General features: G+C 45.7%; 1 protein-coding gene across 8 annotated transcripts in view; it reads left to right on the top strand.

Annotated features, from left to right (window-relative positions):
- The window catches only part of LOC119967135 (protein lin-28 homolog B-like), a 349253-nt gene that overhangs the window by 215507 nt on the left and 113757 nt on the right, over positions 1-19989 (top strand). For all 8 annotated transcript variants that reach the window (XM_038799262.1, XM_038799264.1, XM_038799261.1 and 5 more), the window contains one exon: positions 8842-9026. In XM_038799262.1, the coding sequence (XP_038655190.1) occupies positions 8842-9026 (185 nt within the window). The remainder of the gene's footprint in view (positions 1-8841; positions 9027-19989) is intronic.

Here is a 19989-nt window from a genome sequence, read left to right as displayed (position 1 = left end):
TAAATTCACTTGTCAGAGAAGTTTGACTGTCAGAAAGTAGTACTGTGTGGACGGCTATGACTGATGAAAGGCTTGTTAAAACTGCAACCCTTGTGAACTTGAAGAATGAGGGCGCTTTTATGAGGGCCACAAAGAATCCAGCAAGAGTTTGTAGAATAGAAAGAAATAATTTTATTTACAATTACATATATACAACAGCAGCTTTACTCCCTTGCTGCTCACTCCTCTGTCCAGCTGGTTCCACACTGGCCAGCTCTTTTTATGCAGGGACTCTGCTAATGGTTTTTCCGGCCCCCTCATTGGGGAAACTCATACTCCCTAAGGATGGTGGGATTGCCATTAGTCCCCAGCCAGTGGTACGCAGGCAGGTTATAACAGGCACCCTCTAGGGATGTGCTTGTCATGCTAATTGAAGCCATTACTTGAATTAACTGTGCCTTGTCTGCTGCAAGAGACAGTAATTTGCCTGGAAAACTACCTCACCCTTCCTTGACTAGTCAATTGTGCCAATGAAATGTGCATAGCCAAATAGGTGTTCCAGTGATTGGAGCCAACTCCTTAACTCTTAGGAAGCATTGGCCCCGAGCATTAAATTACAATGCTCATACAAGCTTTAACATTACTCAGATGACACCGATATGTGCCCCTATGCAAGGTGTGATGGTGATGTCTAGCATCACTCGCCCCATTCAAGGTCATGACAGGGTGCAGCCTTGCGGTCCCCCATGAGAATGCAGACGCGGTCCCATGCATCCAATCCCTCTTGCTTATCGCCAAGGTTGGGGTGGGGCGAGGGGGGTGCGGAGAATGGTCGGGGATAAGATGCCCTGGAGACTCATTGAGGGTCCATGTACTTCATCCAGGTGGATTTGAGATGGACAACCGTGGGCATTGTGTGAGAGGAGAATGTGTGAGGCTTAGTGGGGAGGCACTCAGTAAGGGGGAAGTGCACGGGTGGATGTCCCAGAGGTGTGTGTGGAGCACTGAGGGTCAGGGCTCTGTCCAGAATCCTCATCGCTCACTCGGGTGTTCTCTTCTTTTCAGTGTTGGAGCCAGTTGAGTTGGCTATTCTACTCCTAGCGCTCGAGGATCGAGACACTGACATGCCACTGCACGTGACCAGGATCAGCGCCCTGCGGAGGATGGGGAGGGTGGGCCTGTAGCAGTTCTGGGAGCACCACTACATATGGTGGAACTTTGTAGGAGGCAACGGTTCTTCTGACCTCAGACGTCCTATCTACAGGTGGACAGATGTCAGAGCTTCAATGCCGGAGAAGACTGCATCTGTCCCGGGGGATTGTGGACCACCGATGCCAGGTCCTGCAAGAGTGAGCACGACATAGAATGGGAGGACATCCACTGCTTGTGGACCTTAAAAGTTACTGCCACTCTGAACTTCTACGCAGGCAACTCGTTTCATGCCAGCATTGGTGACTTGCGTGGCATTTCCCAGTTAGCCACACACAAATGCATAAGGGAGGTACAAGTTTCCCTATATGTGCTTCGCATGTGCTTCGCATGGGCTTCGCCCACTGAGTAGACATGCACCAGGTGCAGGGTGTGATCGACTACACATGGCTCTGCGATCTCCACTGCTTCATACAACACCATTCATGAACCTCCAGGGGATTCCACGCCCTCTATGTCTAGCGCATGGTCATAAGAGTGTGCCAGTTTTCTGGGGAGCGTCCATGACAGTTCTATCTTGGGACGCTCGCAGATCAATGCCGTTTTTGAGGTAGAACAGTGACTGGAAGAATGCTCATACACTATTGTGAAAAGCCCTCAGTTGCCACACTATGGTGCCTGTTCGGGTACACAGAGGGAGAATTCTGAATGCCCTATTCACCTAACAAGCACATCTTTTGGGTCTTGTGGGAGGAATCCGGTGTATCCGGAGGAAACCCATGCAGACACAGGGAGAATGTGCAGACTCCACACACACAGACACACACACACACACACACACACACACACACACACACACACACACACACACACACTGACTCAAGCCAGGAATTGAACACGGGTTCCTGGTGCTGTGAAGCAACAGTGCTAACCACTGTGCTATTGTGGCACTGCAGAGGGGACACCAGCTAGACCAGAAGGAGATGATTGAGTGTAAAATCTCCTCTGACGAGGAGGTCAAGGAGGGCACTGAGGAGGAAGGACTTCGGGCCATGGCCATGGTTGGCATGGGCTGAAGAGCTAAGGACCTCTCATAGCTTCTTGATTTGGGGACGAGCAGGACTAGCGAGTGAGGAGCTCTCCCACCATTGGGTGTAACATGGGCAAGGCATCAAAGCTATTGGACAGACTCTGCGGGAGATTGATGATGACTTGAATTGAGGACACAGCGTTGCCCCTCTCAACTTAAGCGATAAGTCCAACTCCGGCCTGAGTTGAACGAGTTCTGCCAATGAATGGACTTATGTTGGGTTCAGAGATGCTGGATGATCTCTCAAGCCCTTTGAGTTCAGAGATCCCAACATCCGGGGTGGGTCAGCCTCTCAGTTCTTGGCCGCTTCATCACTAGAGAAGAGTGGCAGACCTGCGCGGCCTGAGCGTTGATGCAGGGGGTTGGTCCATGCCAGTAGCAGCGCAACATTACTGAGTCATAAGTGTGGGAAGTGGGAGAGACATAGTGATGCCATTCTCACACTGCAAAGGGATGAAGCGCCGAGGGTGCACGGGGTTTGTGGAGCATGGTGCCATGAGATGACAGGGTGGAGGATCTACTGGTGAACAGTGATGTTTAATACAAGAGCTATATCACAATGTTGACTTATTTAGACAGTTATTTAGGTAAGGTGGGTATAGAGGGATATGGGCCAAATGCGGGCAAATGGGACTAGCTTAGTGGTTTAAAAACTGGGCTGCATGGACAAGTTGGGCCGAAGGGCCTGTTTTCTTGCTGTAAACATCTGTGACTATCACAACCAGTGCCCAGGCCCACCTTTGCCCACTAGGTGCCTACAGTTTCTTACTCTTCCTCGCACTCCCGCTATGTCTAGGTATATCCCCAGGTTCGCAGCTGAGGTCGAGGCGCCTGCTACCTTCCACACCATCTCTTCGGACAGAAGGCATTGGGACTTCTCCAGTCAACCTTGCACTCCGAGGAGAGATGCTGTCATCCCTTCCTGATGCTCACGACTCTGCTGTTGCAGTTCCAGCAGCTCTTGAGATGACTGAACCCCGAGACACAGCATCAGCCAGGGGCTCAGTATAGTTCTGGGTTCCGGAATACCTCCCTGTGCTGGATTCCTGGAAAGTCCCTGCCACCGACTGCTGTGGACAATCAATTATGAGGTGCTCATCAGTGAGTGACCGAGAAGCCAGCCTACTGCTTGATTTCACCAAGGAGAGTGTATCTGCACTGGTGGAGGTACGGCTGACAGATGTGATGCTTCTTCAATGGTGGAGTCAAAGAATTCTCCCTCGGAGCTGCTCATGTCCGTGGTCTCCAAAGGCCGTGAGGGTAGTCCTGGCTGGTCGACTGATTGCTCTACAAGGCGAGGGAGATGGCATTGGTGCATCATGAGGGATAAATGATGGGGCAATGCTTACTCACGTGAGGCTTAAAGGATGACGATGTACCCTGAGAATTCTCACTTTTGTCAGCAGCTCCCACCTCATCCTCTGTGTGCAGGTGCAGTCTTTCTCCTCCCTGGCCAGGGAGACGGGGGGGGGGGGGGGGGGGGGGGGGAATTGTTAAAGACGCTCTAAATTCCGGGAGATTTCCTTCCACTGGTACTGGTTTTCTCAACGGAACCAACACTGGGCCACATTTTGGTAAGATAAATTAGACTAATTTCTTCCAATGGCCTGGAGTGGAAACTAGATTTATTTATTTCTTATTTATTGTCTATTTATTTATTTAGAGATTTGGTTATTTAAGTGGTCAAGATGATTAAAGAATATGATGGGGTAGATTGAGAGAAACCTGGGGTCACACCTTCAAATTAGAAAGAGATCATTCAGGGGTAATGTCAGGAAGCGTTTTTTTAACGTTGTGAAGAGTGAAAATGTCAAGCTCTCTCTCACAAAGCTGCTGAGACTAGGTCAACTGAAAATTTGAAAGCTGAGATTAATAATATTTTTGTTAGGCGAGGATTTATGTAACCAAGGTGAGTAGATAGAGTTAAGATGCAGATTAGCCATGACCAAATTGAATGGTGCAACTAGTAAGAGAGGCTAAATAACCTACTCTTGTTTCCATGTGAAGTACCTCCTCTTGAACTGTTGTTAATTTGAAGCATCTCCCTTCTGTGTGCTACAAAGCACTCATTTAATATTTTTGCCATTTCCTTATTATCACTTATAGGCTTCCCTACATTGTCCCTATAATGGACTTGCTTTCTCCTTTACTATTCATGGAATCATAGAATCCCTACAGTGCAGAATGAGGCCATTCAGCCCATCAAATCTGACCAACCTCTGAAAGTGCACGCAACCTAGGCCGACTCCCCCACCTTAACCCCTTAACCCCACCTAGACACTAAGAGCACGATCTAATGGAAAATGTTTGAAGTAATTTGTGGTGCATTTTGCTGTGAGTTTCACCGCGGTTCCGATGATGATTCCCCACCGCTATCTAACTGCTTAGTCACTTTATTGGGCTCTGGGGAATTTCCCTCCAGGATAGCACACACTACCCAGACTAACTGAAAGGGTGTCCCAATCTCTAAGTTAGTTTGAGGGTCCCCACACCCTCAACCCACGGGCCATGTCCAAAGAAAAACGTGGGCACACCACACCACCCCAAGTGATCACACAACCTCTATGGGGTTGCTGGGGGCTTCCATTTTCAGGCTCCCCTTCCCCTACACCACTCCCTCAACTTTCCAGAGAACCCTTCTTACCCGCAGTTCACCCCTTCATACCCCTCCTCAACCTTTCTTTCCTTTTTTGAAATTTAGAGTATCCAAGTTTTTCTTTCCCCAATTAAGGGGCAATTTAGTGTGGCCAATCCACCTACCCTGCACATCTTTGAGTTGTGGGGGTGAGACCCACGCAGATGGGTTGTGGGGGTGAGACCCACGCAGACACGGGGGCATTATGCAAACTCCACACAGACAGTGACCCGAGGCCAGGATTGAACCGGGGTCCTCAGCGCCGTAGGCAGCAGTGCTAACCACTGCTCCACCGTGCCACCCTCTCAACCTTCCTTTCCTGGGCATGACCCTTGGCATTGCCCCTGGCAGCCCGGCAGTGTCATCCGGACACCTTGGCAGTGACAGAGTGGCAATGCCATGGTGTCAGCCTGGCAGTGCCAAGGGGCCCAGGTGCAAGAGGGAGAACCAGGGTGCCACCCTACCCTAAGCTTGACCACCCAGAGATCTCCGATGGCACAGAGACCCACTCGGGTGCTGTGCTGCCTGGTCCATGTTTGCGTGGACCAGGACTAATCAGTGCCTGTGTGGCTGTTTGTTGGGGAGTCGGTTAGATCATGGGGGACTGTTGGATAAGGGGGGGGGGGGGGGGGGGGGGGGGTGATTCCCGTCAATGGGATTGTGATTGGTCGTCTTTGGTGATTATTAGTTTCTCGCCACACCGCATGCGGCGGGACCCAGATCCTACCAATGGGAGCGGGTTGGTTAGATCTGAAACCGATCCATGCCCAGCACAGTTCCCGATTTTGGACTTTCCCACAATTTAACCAGCTCACTTGGATTCGTGCCCGGCATGACGGGGCCATTAGATCGGCAATTTTAATTGGCCAATCCACCTAACCTGCACATCTTTGGACTGTGGTAGGAAACCTGAGCACCCGGAGGAAGCCCGCACAGGCACGAAGAACGTGCAAACTCTACTCGGACAGGCCGGAATTGAACCCGGTTCCCTGGCGCTGTGAGGCAGCAGTGCTTAACCACTGTGCCGCCCTTCCCCTCTTAACATGTTTACGTTAGTTTTGCTGTCTGCCTAATGTTGTGGAATGTATCCAGTTGCTTCTCCTGCTGTAGATATTTTTGCTCAAGTCTTGAATTGAACCCTAGGGTTCAACATTTAATATTTGAAAAAATGAAAATCGCTTATTGTCACGAGTAGGCTTCAAATGAAGTTACTGTGAAAAGCCCCTAGCCGCCACATTCCGGCACCTGTTCGGGAAGGCTGTTACGGGAATCGAACCGTGCTGCTGGCCTGCTTGGTCTGCTTTCAAAGCCAGCGATTTAGCCCTGTGCTAATGAATTGAGTTGACCAGAGTCTTGCAAACTCTGGAATTCAGAACTTTCTTTGCCGGATAATAAAGAAGTCTGTGAAAATATGGCTGTTGTATGTCAGCCTCCTCTGTGAAGCCCACCACCATTTCTAAACCATTCAGCCAGGAATTTGTGAAGATTTCCCCCTCCTATGTAAAGGCACTTCCAGAGGAATCGGCACTTGCAGGACGGAAGGAGAGGAAATTGTGGAGTGAACAACACTAACTTGTATTTACATAACACTTTTGACATAATAAAATATCCCACGGCGCTTAAGAATATTGTAAAGGAAATATTTGGTTCTCAGCCACATGAGATATCTGGGCAGATGGCCAAAGGCTTGGACCAAGAGTGTCTTGAAGATGGTGAAGTAGAGAGGTGGAGAGATTTAGGGCAGAAAATCCAAAGCTTTAGGCCTGAGCAGATGAAAGCAAGGCCACCAATGGAAGACTACTTCAAATCGGAAATCTGCAAAAGACCCAAATGAAAGGACTGCAGACATCTTGGTGGGGTCGTCGGGCTGGAGGAATTACAGAGATGAGGAGGAGCAAGGCCATGGAGGGATTTGAAAGTCAAATGATCCAATGCAAGTCAGCGAGCACATGGGTAGTGGTGAAAGAGACTTGGTGCAAGTAAGGACAGAGGCAGTAGATCCCAAGATTGTGGAGAATACAACGTGGGAGGCCAACCTGGATTGTGCTACAGTGGTTGTCCCTTGAGATACAAAGGCATGGAAGCAAGGGAGAATGAGATCTATGTATTAATATGATGGAATGCCTTGCTCCCTATTATCACCAACAACTCTGGTGTCTCCGTTATCTACATTCCAATATCCACTTTTCTAACTAATGACTTAGGTTTTCACAGGTCAAAGTTTTGGATGAGGCATTGCATCATTGCATAGATGGTGTTTTAAAAAAATTATATTTCATCACTTCTTGGCCTTTTGGCTAGGATCAGATGATATGCCTGGATCTGGTATGACTCTCTTGTGGGGACCATGAGTTGGATTCGATTTGAGTTTAGTTCGGTATTTGGATTGGGGGATTGCACTTTGGCTTCGCAATCCCGGTAAAGAAAGTTTAAAAAGTTTATATTTCATGACACACAGCAGTCCGTAGGCTCCAACAGTAAAACTATATTTTGCACCTACACTCGGCAATTTTAATATATCTCCAATAATCATTGACGTGCATACATGTATGTTGATTTCATTTATTGTATGAATGTCAGCATCGCTGGAAAGGTCAGCACTTGTGATCCATCACAAATTGTCCTTAAACTGAGTGACTTTCTCGGCTATTTCAAAGGGTCAGCCTGCTGTGGGTCTGGAATAGCATGTAAACCAGTCCTGGTAAAGATGGCAGATTTCCTTTCCTAAAGGACATTAGTCAACCAAATTTACAATAATTGGTGATAGTCGGGCAGCACGGAGGCGCAGTGGGTTGGCCCTGCTGTATCACGGCGCCGAGGTCCCAAGTTCGATCCTGGCTCTGGGTCACTGTTCGTGTGGAGTTTTCACATTCTCCCCGTGTTTGCGTGGGTTTCGCCCCCACAACCCAAAAGATGTGCAGGGTAGGTGGATTGAACACGCTAAATTGCCCCTTAATTGGATAAAATTAATTGGGTACTCTAAATTTATATTCCAAATTTATTAATTGAATTCAAATTCTACCAGCTGCCATGGTGGTATTTGAACCCATGTCCCCAGAGGGCGAGGCCTCTTGCCCACCAGTCCAGTGACATTACAAGTTTTCCAGCGCCTCTCCCAATGTAGGAAGTTTCAGGATATTGACCCAGCAAACAGTGACACAGATTCTTTTGTATAGGATTACATCGAGCGTCTTAAGTATTGTTCAGGTTGCTGCGAGAGATATCACAATATCTGATAATCGTGGGATTTCAAGCATTGGAGCATGTTGTGAGCTGATCTACCCCTTGAACTCAGTCCTATTACCCTATTGTAGCTTTAACTGAAATAAGATAATTTTTATGGGGGAAAGAGATCAGCCCCAATCTTTAGAGCCCCCTTCTCCACCATAGCCTCTGGACCCCCAAATGCCCCAACTTAGCGATTTTAAGGGGTCCTTGGGCACCCCCCTCACCTCACCTCAAATGGGTGGGGCACCCCTGGGCGCGATCCCCAGCATGGGCAACCTGGCACCCCGGCGCTGCCAGCATGACACCTCAGCAGTCCCCCTGCCAACCTGGCAGTGCCATCTGGACATCCTGTCCCTGATCACCTGGGAGATCCCCCCCCCCCCCCAGTGCCGTTACGCCTGTTCCACATTTGTGGAAACCAGTGCTAAATGGCGCCATGGCGAGGTATCCCAAGCCAATTGAAATAAGATAATTAAATATGACTGACGATCAAGCCCGGGAACTCTATGGTCTTTGCACCTCATTGGGGCATTACAGTACCAAGGACCCGGGTATGATTATGACTGTGTGGAGTTTGCACGTTCTGCTCATGTTTGCATAGATTTCCTCCGGGTGCTCTGGTTTCCTTCCACATCCAAAGACCTGCAGGTTAGGTATATTACCCATGTTAAATAGACCACTGCATCTGTTTCTTCGAATCCGTGTTGAAGTAGCTGAGATAAATGTAATAATCTCTTCCTTTTTGTATTCTAATCTATAGAGCAAACTTTACATGGATGGATTCAGGAGTTTAAAAGAAGGAGAGCACGTGGAATTCACCTTCAAAAAATCTTCCAAAGGCCTGGAGTCAATACGGGTAACAGGTCCAGGAGGTACCCCTTGTTCAGGCAGCGAGAGACGGCCAAAAGGGAAGACAGTACAAAAGCGGAAGCCAAAGGGAGACCGGTAAAGTTACACATCTGTTATTTGTAAAGGGATTACATGTGATGTGTTTTCGAACCTGTCCTTTAGTGTGTACTCTTTTCTCTATACTCTGTGTACAAATGGATAGTGTCAATTTGTTCAAGGGGGATAAGAATTCTTTTGCGATACTTAAAGATTCACGTCATAATGCTGCTCTTCTATCCGGTTAATTCTTTGTTTATTCCGTGCAGTGACTAATGCCATTTTTATTCAACTGATGTTTGCTGTGTTTCCTTCACCGTCTGAGTTGCGTTTGTTCTGCTGCAGTCAATTTCAATTTCTAGCTTTAAAACTCACAGGAGTTATTTGCCAATCCAGTTTAGTGAATTCCTCTTACTTGATTCCAATGTGGCAAGGCAACTTGAATTGTGATGACTGCTTTAAAAAGAAAGAGTTCAGCATGCTTGTCGCATTTGCTGGTGAGTTGCCCTCCTAGACAGAAGGATAGTTCAGTTTCAGGTGCAGAGGTATCTCTAGTTCAGTACGCTTTCAGTTCAGACAGGGGCTCATTTTGGTACTACCAACAGATGCACTAGACCAGCGGCTTCTGATACTTCTTTAGAGAATTCTAACTGGTTTCTCGAGTAGAAACATCACGCATAATGCCACTACGCCGACTTCATAGTCCTCTAGATGATTCTCATCGATCAGGATTTTGCTGTAATAATAGTGACAAGGACATCATTGCTCAATGTTATCATTGGATAAATCTAGGGGCAGCATGGTGGCGCAGTGGATAGCACTGTTGCCTCATGGCGCCAAGGTCCCAGGTGCGATCCCAGCTCTGGGTCACTGTCCGTGTGAAGTTTGCACATTCTCCCCATTTTTGCATGTGTTTCGCCCCCACAACCCAAAGATATGCAGGCTAGGTGGATTGGCCATGCTAAATTGCTCTTAATTGGAAAAAATGAATTGGGTACTCTAAATTTTAAAAACAATTATAGGATAAATCTGACTGCAACATATGGCATCAGCATAGTTAAATCTAGAAATCCAAAGTTACTTTCAAAGGTGGCCTGCCTGCCCACATGGCAGATTGTTTCAGTCCTTGCCACTAGATGTGGCCCTAAAATCCAAGTAATGGTGGGATTTAAAGGTATGGAAGATAGTTTGAAAGTATTAGGACTGGTGCATTCAGAGGTACATGAATTTTAATGACACAACCCTTATAATTAGTGGAAATCATCTTGGCTTAGAAAAATAAATTTTACAATTGTGGAGCATAGTTCCCTCAAAAGTAATATTGCAGACTTTTTTTTAAATTTAGATTTTCTGATTCTCTCATCTCTTTACCTTAATCCTTTTTGCAAGTCCCAATCTTGAATTTAGTTCCTGCACAATGGTTTAAATGTAAGTTATATTTCCTGTTTCTTGTACTTCCTGGTCCGCAGTCTGCATGTCTCAGTGAGGATTATTCAATCTGGTTAAAACATCTTGCACTGCTTTCTGTGCCCTCAAGCACCACAGATTCCTGGCAGAGGAAGTTGCGTGGATCAGATAAAGTTAGCGGAAATCTCCACCCATTCCTGCTTTTGGACAATTGAGCACAAGGTGAACAGCGAAAGCAAGGGAGGAAAATGGGGCCAATATTCTTCTTCTATAGAAACTTGACATTCTTATCTTGTGATGTCTGGCCAACTGATCTGTCATTCGTTACAGTCCTTTTGCCTTTTTTATTAAAAAGCAGAGATACTTGTTATGTTCAATCATCTCCAATATTTTGGGATCACGTCCCCACATTCTTATAGTTCAGTATCCCTACAATAACATGAGAGCTGACCTTAATTATGAATTCTGAGTTGGATTGTTTAAAAAGCCGAACCTGGATTTCTGGCAGTACTTGTATCTTGATTCAAAATGTTAAAAGTGCTAGAATTTAGGGCATGATTATCACAATTGCAAACATTGCTTCATATACCAGGTAGCACAGTGGTCAGCACAGTTGCTTCACAGCTCCAGGGTCACAGGTTCGATTCCCGGCTTGGGTCACTGTCTTTGCGGAATCTGCACGTTCTCCCCGTATCTTCTTGGGTTTCCTCCGGAAGCTCCGGCTTCCTCCCATAGTCCAAAGATGTGCAGGTTAAGTGGATTGGCCATGTTAAATTGCCCTTCGTGTCCAAAAATCTTAGATGGGGTTACAGGGCTACGGGGATAGGGTGGAGCTGTGGGCTTAAAGAGGGTGCTCTTTCCAAGGGCCGGTGTAGACTCAATGGGCTGAATGGCCTCCTGTACTGTAAATTCTATGATTCTATGGCCATTTTGGAATGTTGCATTCCAGTTAGATACCATTTTATTTGCGCTTGTACATTATATCTATCTTTAATTTCTGTTCCCAGTACCATACTTTGCTGCCACAGAATTCACTTCCTCACATGATTTTGCCCACGTGTGATTGCATTCCAGCGTGACAACGAAGCAGTGGAAATTTCCATCTAGAGTTGTTCGGAAAACAGTTCTATATTTCCGTTTTTCTCCCTCCCAAATTTCTCCCAAAGCAGAAGGTTGGGGAACATCCCATGGACATTTTGTAGAAAAGATGGTTATGATCTCATATGGACACTCATTCACAATGGTTTAATAAGCGCCCAGGAGATCCAAATGAACATTTGAAACTTGTCCAGTAGCTCATTCCATGTGGTACAAAACTCTGGTAAAGTGAGTCTGTCACCTTGCACTGTTTCTCGCAGTCAAGTCTCTGACCCTCCTCTGCATTTAATTTGCAGTTTAGAAATGTAAATTGATTTGCAGTGAAACTAAATCCGCAGTGCAAATGGATCCTATTTTTCTTCTTATGGGTTAGGCTGCCAGAAATTATTTTTGACATCTCTCAAACTGTATAGAAGAGATCAATCAAAACTCCTGTACCATATCATCCAGCTATGGGGACAATGAAGACAGCAAGGAAAAAACACTTGTTCTAAGTAACAATTAGTTAAGTAGTCATTTGACAGTACAGAACTTAAGTATTGTGGAGAAAAGATATCTGTCAAAGCTTTCATCCAGCACTCATCAGGACAATTGGGATAGCATACGACTTTACGTGGAATGACTTTTAAGTGAAACATAGGTTCCCTTAAAGATCAATGTTAAAAACTGTAGTTAGGTTCTGTAAGACCTTCCTTATCAGAAATAAGCAAATATTAAAACATTATACCCTCCCATTGAAATATTTTTTATTGCTAAATGCAATAAGTTTGAAAATATAAAAGAAAAATGTAGCTTTCTACTTGCAGTACAGTGTTTCCTTGCTGCGGTACTGCTTCCTGAATTATCTGCTACCTGATCCACCAGTTTGCTGCACCTCCACACCCCCTGCAACCACCTAGTTGTGACTTCGTACCCCTTCCCAACACTCCGAGTTGATGCCTATCCTCATTCCCCATCTCCAGGTCACAGCCCTTCTCACTCAGATTACTGGGAATATAGCCTAGTTATCCTTCCCGACAATATTCTCAGATTTGTCGGCATACTACTTCCTGTTTCAAAGTTTAAATCCTTTTGTTCAGTTATTTCTGATGTACTCATGACCGTGTGTCCACTGTTGTTTGACCTTTTCCTTGCACATACCCTGAGATGGAGTCATATCTCATTAATCTTAATCTGTACCATTGGACTTTAGGCAACTACTTTCTTATTCAGAAGGATGACCCGTGGTTTATCACCTGCTTCAATTTTGAACCATAATTTCAGAACATAGTCTGAAATTTGTTTCACACGCCCACATTGCTGAAAAGGCTTCATTTTCCAGGTGGCTAATATTGTTCCCTTTCTGTCAAGAGACCTGGATGCATTGTATACTGGTCTATGCTTACTGTTTTGTTGAACCCAAAGTAGTATTGCCTCCACACCCCGCACCTGCAGTCAAAATGCATCTGCAGCTACTGTGATCGGTAAATCTGGGTTGTAATGTGCTAGTTTTCAGAAGAGCCTGTAAATTGTTTAATCCTTTTGCTGGTTCACGTTCCTGAACCACTGTTGTCTCAGTCTCAAGAGCTGTCTCCAGGGTTCTAAATTTGGTAGGAACTTGCCTACTTGGTTGACCATCTCTAGGAATCCTTGAAGCTCTGTTATCTTCCTGGGTTGCAGAAATTCTCTTTAACTTTTCTCACAGGACCAACTATGATTCTGGTAACTTGTGCTATGTGACCCATAACTATAATTATTCAGTGTTGGGCCTGCTTCCTTTCAATCTCTCAGGGCTGCTCTGATCCTGCATTAATGCTCCCCTCTTGTGGATCCATGTACGAGAGTGTTATCCATATGGCATGTTGCTACTTCAATACCTTCAAAAGTGTTGGATGTCATTCTCTGGAGAATTCCTAGAACAGACTTAATTCTGAAGGGCAATCTATTGAAACAATAACGAGTGAATGACATTATAAATGTAGTCAGCAATCTGGATTTTTGTCCAGATGCATCTGCCAAAATCCACTGTTCACATCCAGTTTAGCAAATAAAGTGTCCCTGCCTAGTTTGCAAGGCTCCCATCCACTGAGCCCATTGGGTGGATTTCACACTCTACTGCTGCGTTTAGTTAAGTTAAATCCATGCAAATTCTGAAAGGGCTGTTTGGGTTTTGGGACCATAAGAATTCCTGAACACCATTTTGTACGCATGGTGACTGGCACGATAACCCCTGCTGCTGCAACTTTTCTCTTTAGATCATGTCAACTGGTTCTTTTTTGTCTAACCTCTGGTAGCACATTGGTAGCACTGTTGCTTCACAGTGCCAGAGACCTGGGTTAGATTCCTGGCTTGGGTCACTGTCTGAGTCTGCATGTTCTCCCTATGTCTGCGTGGGTTTCCTCCGGGTGCTCCGGTTTCCTCCCACAAGTCCCGAAAGACGTGCTGTTAGGTGAATTATACATTCTGAATTCTCCCTCAGTGTACCCGAATAGGGGCCGGAATGTAGCGACTGGGGGGCTTTTCACAGTAACTTCATTGCAGTATTAATGTAAGCCTACTTGTGACAATAAAATATTATTGTTACCCCCTCAAAGAATTCTAACAAGTTTGCTAGACATGACCTCCCCTTGATGAAGCAGTGCTGACTGAGTCCTATTTCATCATGCACTTTCAAATACTCCAGAATCTCATCTTCAATGATAATAAAGAACAAAGAACAATACAGCATAGGAATTGGCCCTTTGGCCAACCAAGCCTATACCGGTCATGATACCGCCCTTGGCAAAAACCTCAGCACTTCTTAGTGCCCAATCCCTCTATACCCATCCTCTCCATGTATTTGAAATGAAAGAGAAAATGCTGGAAAATCTCAGCAAGTCTGGCAGCATCTGTAGGGAGAGAAAAGAGCTAACGTTTCGAGTCCAATGACTCCTTGTCAAAGCTTTGACAAAGAGTCGTCGGACTTGAAACGTTAACTCTTTTCTCTCCCTACAGATGCTGCCAGACTTGCTGAGATTTTCCAGCATTTTCTCTTTCTTTTCAGATTCCAGCATCCATAGTAATTTGCTTTTATCCATCTATTTGTCGAGATGCCTTTTGAACACCGTCAATGTATCTTCTTCCACAACCTCCCCTGGCAACATGTTCCAGGTACTCACCACCCGCTGTGTAAAAAAAAAAAACCTGCCTCGCACATCCCCTCTAAACTTTTCCCCACATACCTTAAACCTATGCCCTCTAGTGACTGACCCCTCCACCCTGGGAAAGAGTGCCTGCCCATCCAATCTATCCATGCTCCTCATAATCTTGTAGACCTCTATCAGGTCACCCCTCAACCTCCATTGTTCTAATGAAAACAGTCCGAGTTTATTCAGCCTCTCCACATGGCTAACATCCGCCACACCAGGCAACATCCTGGTCAATCTCCTCTGCACCCTCTCCAAAGCCTCCACATCCTTCTGGTAGTGTGGCGCACAATATTACAAGTGCGACCGAACCTAGGTTATACAACTGTAGCATGACTTGCCAGTTTTTATACTCGATGCCCCGTCCAAGCATTCCAAATGCTTTCTTGACTATTTTGTCCAATTGTGTTGTCACTGTCAAAGATCTGTGGACCTGTATGCTCATATCTCTCTGACTTTCTATATTCCTAAGATTTTTGGCATTTACTGTATATTTTCCCTGTTAGACCGACCAAAATGCTTTACCTCACATTTGTCCAGATTAATCTCCATTTGCCATTTCTTTGCCCAAGTCTCCAACCTATCTATATCCTGCTGTATCCTCTGACGATCCTCAACACTGTGCCACTCCACCACTTTGGTGTCATCTGCGAGCTTGCTAATCAGAGCAGCTACATTTTCCTCCAAATTGTTTATGTATACTACAAACAACAAGAGGCCCCAGCACCAATTCCTGTGGAACACCATGAGTCACAACCTTCCATTCAGAAAAAGCACCCTTCTACTGCTACTCTTTGCCTTCTGTGACCGAGCCAGTTCTGCATCCATCTTGCCACCTCACCTCTGATCCCGTGTGACTTCACCTTCTGTAACAGTCTGCCATGAGGCACCTTGTCAAAGGCTTTACTGAGCTCCAAAAAAAAACATCCACTGCCCTCTCTTCATCAATCAACTTAGTCCCCTCCCCCAAAAACTTGATCAGGTTTGTGAGGCATGACCTCTCCTTCACAAAACCATGGGATGTCGTCCATCCACCTTCAGACCTTTCTGTTTCTCCAGAACCTTCTCCTTCGTGATGGCCACCACACTTGCCTCTGCCCTCTGACTCTCCTGAAGTTCTAGTATCCCACTGGTGTCTTCCACTGTGAAGACTGATGCAAAGTAACTATTCAGTTCCTCTGCCTTTCTTTATTTCCTATTATTAGATTTCCAGCCTCATTTTCCAGTGGTCTAATTTCTATTCTTGCCTCTCTTAACTTTTTATATATTGAAAAAACTTTTGCTATTTCTTTTATATCACTAGCTAGCTTATGATCCTGTTTCATCTTCTCTCTCTCTCTCTCCCCCCATTATTGTTTTTTTAGTTGTCCTCTGCTCACATTTAAAGGGTTTCCAATTTCTGGCTTCCCACTAATCCTCACCACTTTGTATGCTTTTTCTTTTGCTTTTATGCTGTCCTCAACTTCCCTCATAAGCCATGGACGCCATATCCTCCTTGGGATGAATTTCTGTTGTGCCTCCCAAATAACCGTCACAAACTCCTGCCATTGCTGCACCACTGTCTTCCCTGCTGAGCTCCTTTTCCAATCAACTCTGGCCAGTTCCTCCCTCATGTCTTTGTAGTTACCGTTACTCAATTGTAATACTGTTACATCTGAGTCCAGCTTCTTCCCCTCAAACTGCAGGGTAAATTTTATCATATTGTGGGCAGCATGGTGGCGCAGTGGTTAGCACTGCTGTCTCGCGGCCAGGTTCGATCCCGGCTCTGGGGCACTGTGTCCGTGTTGAGTTTGCACATTCTCCCTGTGTTTTTGTGGGTTTCGTCCCCACAACCCAAAGATTTGCAGGGTAGGTGGAGTGGCCACTCTTTTGAGGTCCACCAACAAAACAGAAGAAAGGAAACAAACTGAGGGACAAAACAAAACAAAAAAATTCTATCATATTGTGGTCACAGCCCCTTAACGGTTGTTTCACCTTAAGTTCTCTAATCAAGTCTGTCTCATTACACTTTACCAAATGCAGAGTTACTTGTCCCCGAGTAGGCTCTACCCCAAGCTGCTCCAAAAAAAATCTCGTAGACATTCCACAAATTCCTTTTCTTGGGATCAACTATCAACCTGATTTTCCCAGTCCATCTGCATATTGAAGTCCCCCTTGATTATTGTAATATTTTTTTTTTTACAAGCCATTTCTATCTCCTGATTTATTTTTCTGCCCCACATCCTGACTACTGCTAGTATATATACATAATTCCCATTTCCTTTGCCATTTCACAATTTTGCCCTATGCCTTCCAATACCATATTACTTCTGGCTATTGATTTGATTTCATTCCTTACCAACATTGCAACGGCTCCCCCTCTGCCCACCTGCCTGTCCTTTCGATATTTAGATCCCAGCCCTGATCCCCTTGTAGCCGCATCTCTGTGAAGCCCGCAACATCGTACCAGCTAATCTTAATGTGTGCAACAAGCTTTTACCTTCTTTTGTGTACTGCACGCATTTAGGTACAACACCCTCAGTCCTGCATTGCCTTCCCCGCTTCTCATCTTTATCCCCCTTTTTGCCCTATCCAGAACATAGAACATAGAACGATACAGCGCAGTACAGGCCCTTCGGCCCACGATGTTGCACCGACATGGGAAGTCAAAAACTAAAGGCCATCTAACCTACACTGTGCCATTATCATCCATATGCTTATCCAATAAACTTTTAAATGCCCTCAATGTTGGCGAGTTCACTACTGTTGCAGGTAGGGCATTCCACGGCCTCACCACTCTTTGCGTAAAAAACCTACCTCTGACCTCTGTCCTATATCTATTACCCCTCAATTTAAGGCTATGTCCCCTCGTGCTAGCCACCTCCATCCGCGGGAGAAGGCTCTCACTGTCCACCCTATCTAACCCTCTGATCATTTTGTATGCCTCTATTAAGTCACCTCTTAACCTTCTCTCTAACGAAAACAACCTCAAGTCCATCAGCCTTTCCTCATAAGATTTTCCCTCCATACCAGGGAACATCCTGGTAAATCTCCTCTGCACCCTTCTTATAATGAGGCGACCAGAACTGTACGCAATACTCCAAATGCTGCCGTACCAGAGTTTTGTACAGCTGCAACATGACCTCATGGCTCCGGAACTCAATCCCTCTACCAATAAAGGCCAACACACCATAGGACTTCTTCACAACCCTATCAACCTGGGTGGCAACTTTCAGGGATCTATGTACATGGACACCGAGATCCCTCTGCTCATCCACACTGTTAAGAATTTTACCATTAGCCAAATATTCCGCATTCCTGTTATTCTTTCCAAAGTGAATCACCTCACACTTCTCTACATTAAACTCCATTTGCCACCTCTCAGCCCAGCTCTGCAGCTTATCTATGTCCCTCTGTAACCTGCAACATCCTTCCGCACTGTCTACAACTCCACCGACTTTAGTGTCGTCTGCAAATTTACTCACCCAACCTTCTGTGCCCTCCTCTAGGTCATTTATAAAAATGACAAACAGCAACGGCCCCAGAACGGATCCTTGTGGTACGCCACTCGTAACTGAACTCCATTCTGAACATTTGCCGTCAACCACCACCCTCTGTCTTCTTTCAATTAGCCAATTTCTGATCCACATCTCTAAATCACCCTCAATCCCCAGCCTCCGTATTTTCTGCAATAGACAACCGTGGGGAACCTTATCAAACGCTTTACTGAAATCCATATACACCACATCAACTGCTCTACCCTCATCTACCTGTTCAGTCACCTTCTCAAAGAACTCGATAAGGTTTGTGAGGCATGACCTACCCTTCACAAAACCATGCTGACTATCCCTAATCATATTATTCCTATCTAGATGATTATAAATCTTTGGGTTTGTGGGGATGAGACCCATGAAGACACAGGGAGAATGTGCAAACTCCATACAGACATCCAAGTCCTCTCCAAGACTTTACCCACAACAGACGTGAGGCTCACCGGCCTATAGTTACCGGGGTTATCTCTACTCCCCTTCTTGAACAAAGGGACCACATTTGCTATCCTTCAGTCCTCTGGCACTATTCCTGTAACCAATGATGACATAAAAATCAAAACCAACGGCTCAGCAATCTCTTCCCTGGCTTCCCAGAGAATCCTAGGATAAATCCCATCCGGCCCCGGGGACTTATCTATTTTCACCTTGTCCAGAATTGCCAACACTTCTTCCCTACGCACCTCAATGCCATAAGTTAGATCTGAAGTTAGATTCCTGCCATCTTCTGTACTCTCTATTCTATCACGTGTTCTGGAATCTTTACTAACCTCTCCTGAGCCCTCGGCCTCTTTAACTCGTTTAAAGTCCATGTCATTAACGTGTATTTCTACTTCCTCATTTAAATTTAAAACTGAACGCCCCCCCCAACCATATATTTTAAAGCCCGACCATGGAGAACCTTATCAAATGCCTTACTGAAATCCATATACACCACATCCACTGCCCGACCTTCATCAATGTGTCTCGCCACATCCTCAAAGAATTCAATGAGGCTTGTGAGGCATGACCTTCCCCTCACAAAGCCATCCTGACTATTTTTAATCAAACTATGTTTTTCTAAATAAGCATAAATCCTATCTCTCAGAATCCTTTCTAGTATTTTGCTCACCACAGATGTAAGACTGACTGGTCTGTAATTCCCAGGGATTTCCCTATTCCCTTTTCTGAACAGGGGAACAACATTCGCCTCCCTCCAATCATCCGGTACTACTCCAGTGGAGAGTGAGGACGCAAAGATCATCACCAACAGCACAGCAATCTTCCCGTAGTAACCTGACTTGGGTAAATCCCGTCAGGCCAAGGGGATTTATCTATCCTGATGCTTTTCAAAATTTCCAGCACATCCTCATCCTTAATATCAACCTGTTCGAGCCTATTAACCTGATTCACGCTGTTCTCACGAGCAACAAGGTCCCCCTCTCTAGTGAATACTCATAGCAAAATATTAATTTAGGGCCTCCCCTGCCTCCTAAGACTCTAGGCACAAGTTGCCTCCACTATCCCTGATCAGCCCGACTCTCACTCTGATCATCCGCTTATTTCTCACATAAGTGTAGAATGTCTTGAGGGTTTTCCCTAATCCTCCCTCCAGGGCTTTTTCATGCCCCTACGAGCTCTCATAAGTCCATTTTTGAGTTCCTTCCAGGCTACAATGTAACCCTTTAGAGCCGAGCCAGATCCTTGCTTCCTCAACCTTAAATAAGCTTCCTCCTTCCACTTGACTAGAAGCTCCACTTCTCTTGTCACCCATGGCTCCTTCACCTTACCATTCCTTCCTTGTCACAGTGGGACAAAACTATCCAGCTCTCGCAGCAAATGCTCCTT

The sequence above is a fragment of the Scyliorhinus canicula genome, chromosome 6 (assembly GCF_902713615.1).
Source record: "Scyliorhinus canicula chromosome 6, sScyCan1.1, whole genome shotgun sequence".
Taxonomy (NCBI): Eukaryota; Metazoa; Chordata; class Chondrichthyes; order Carcharhiniformes; family Scyliorhinidae; genus Scyliorhinus; species Scyliorhinus canicula.
This window is presented reverse-complemented; position numbering and strand designations above follow the sequence as displayed.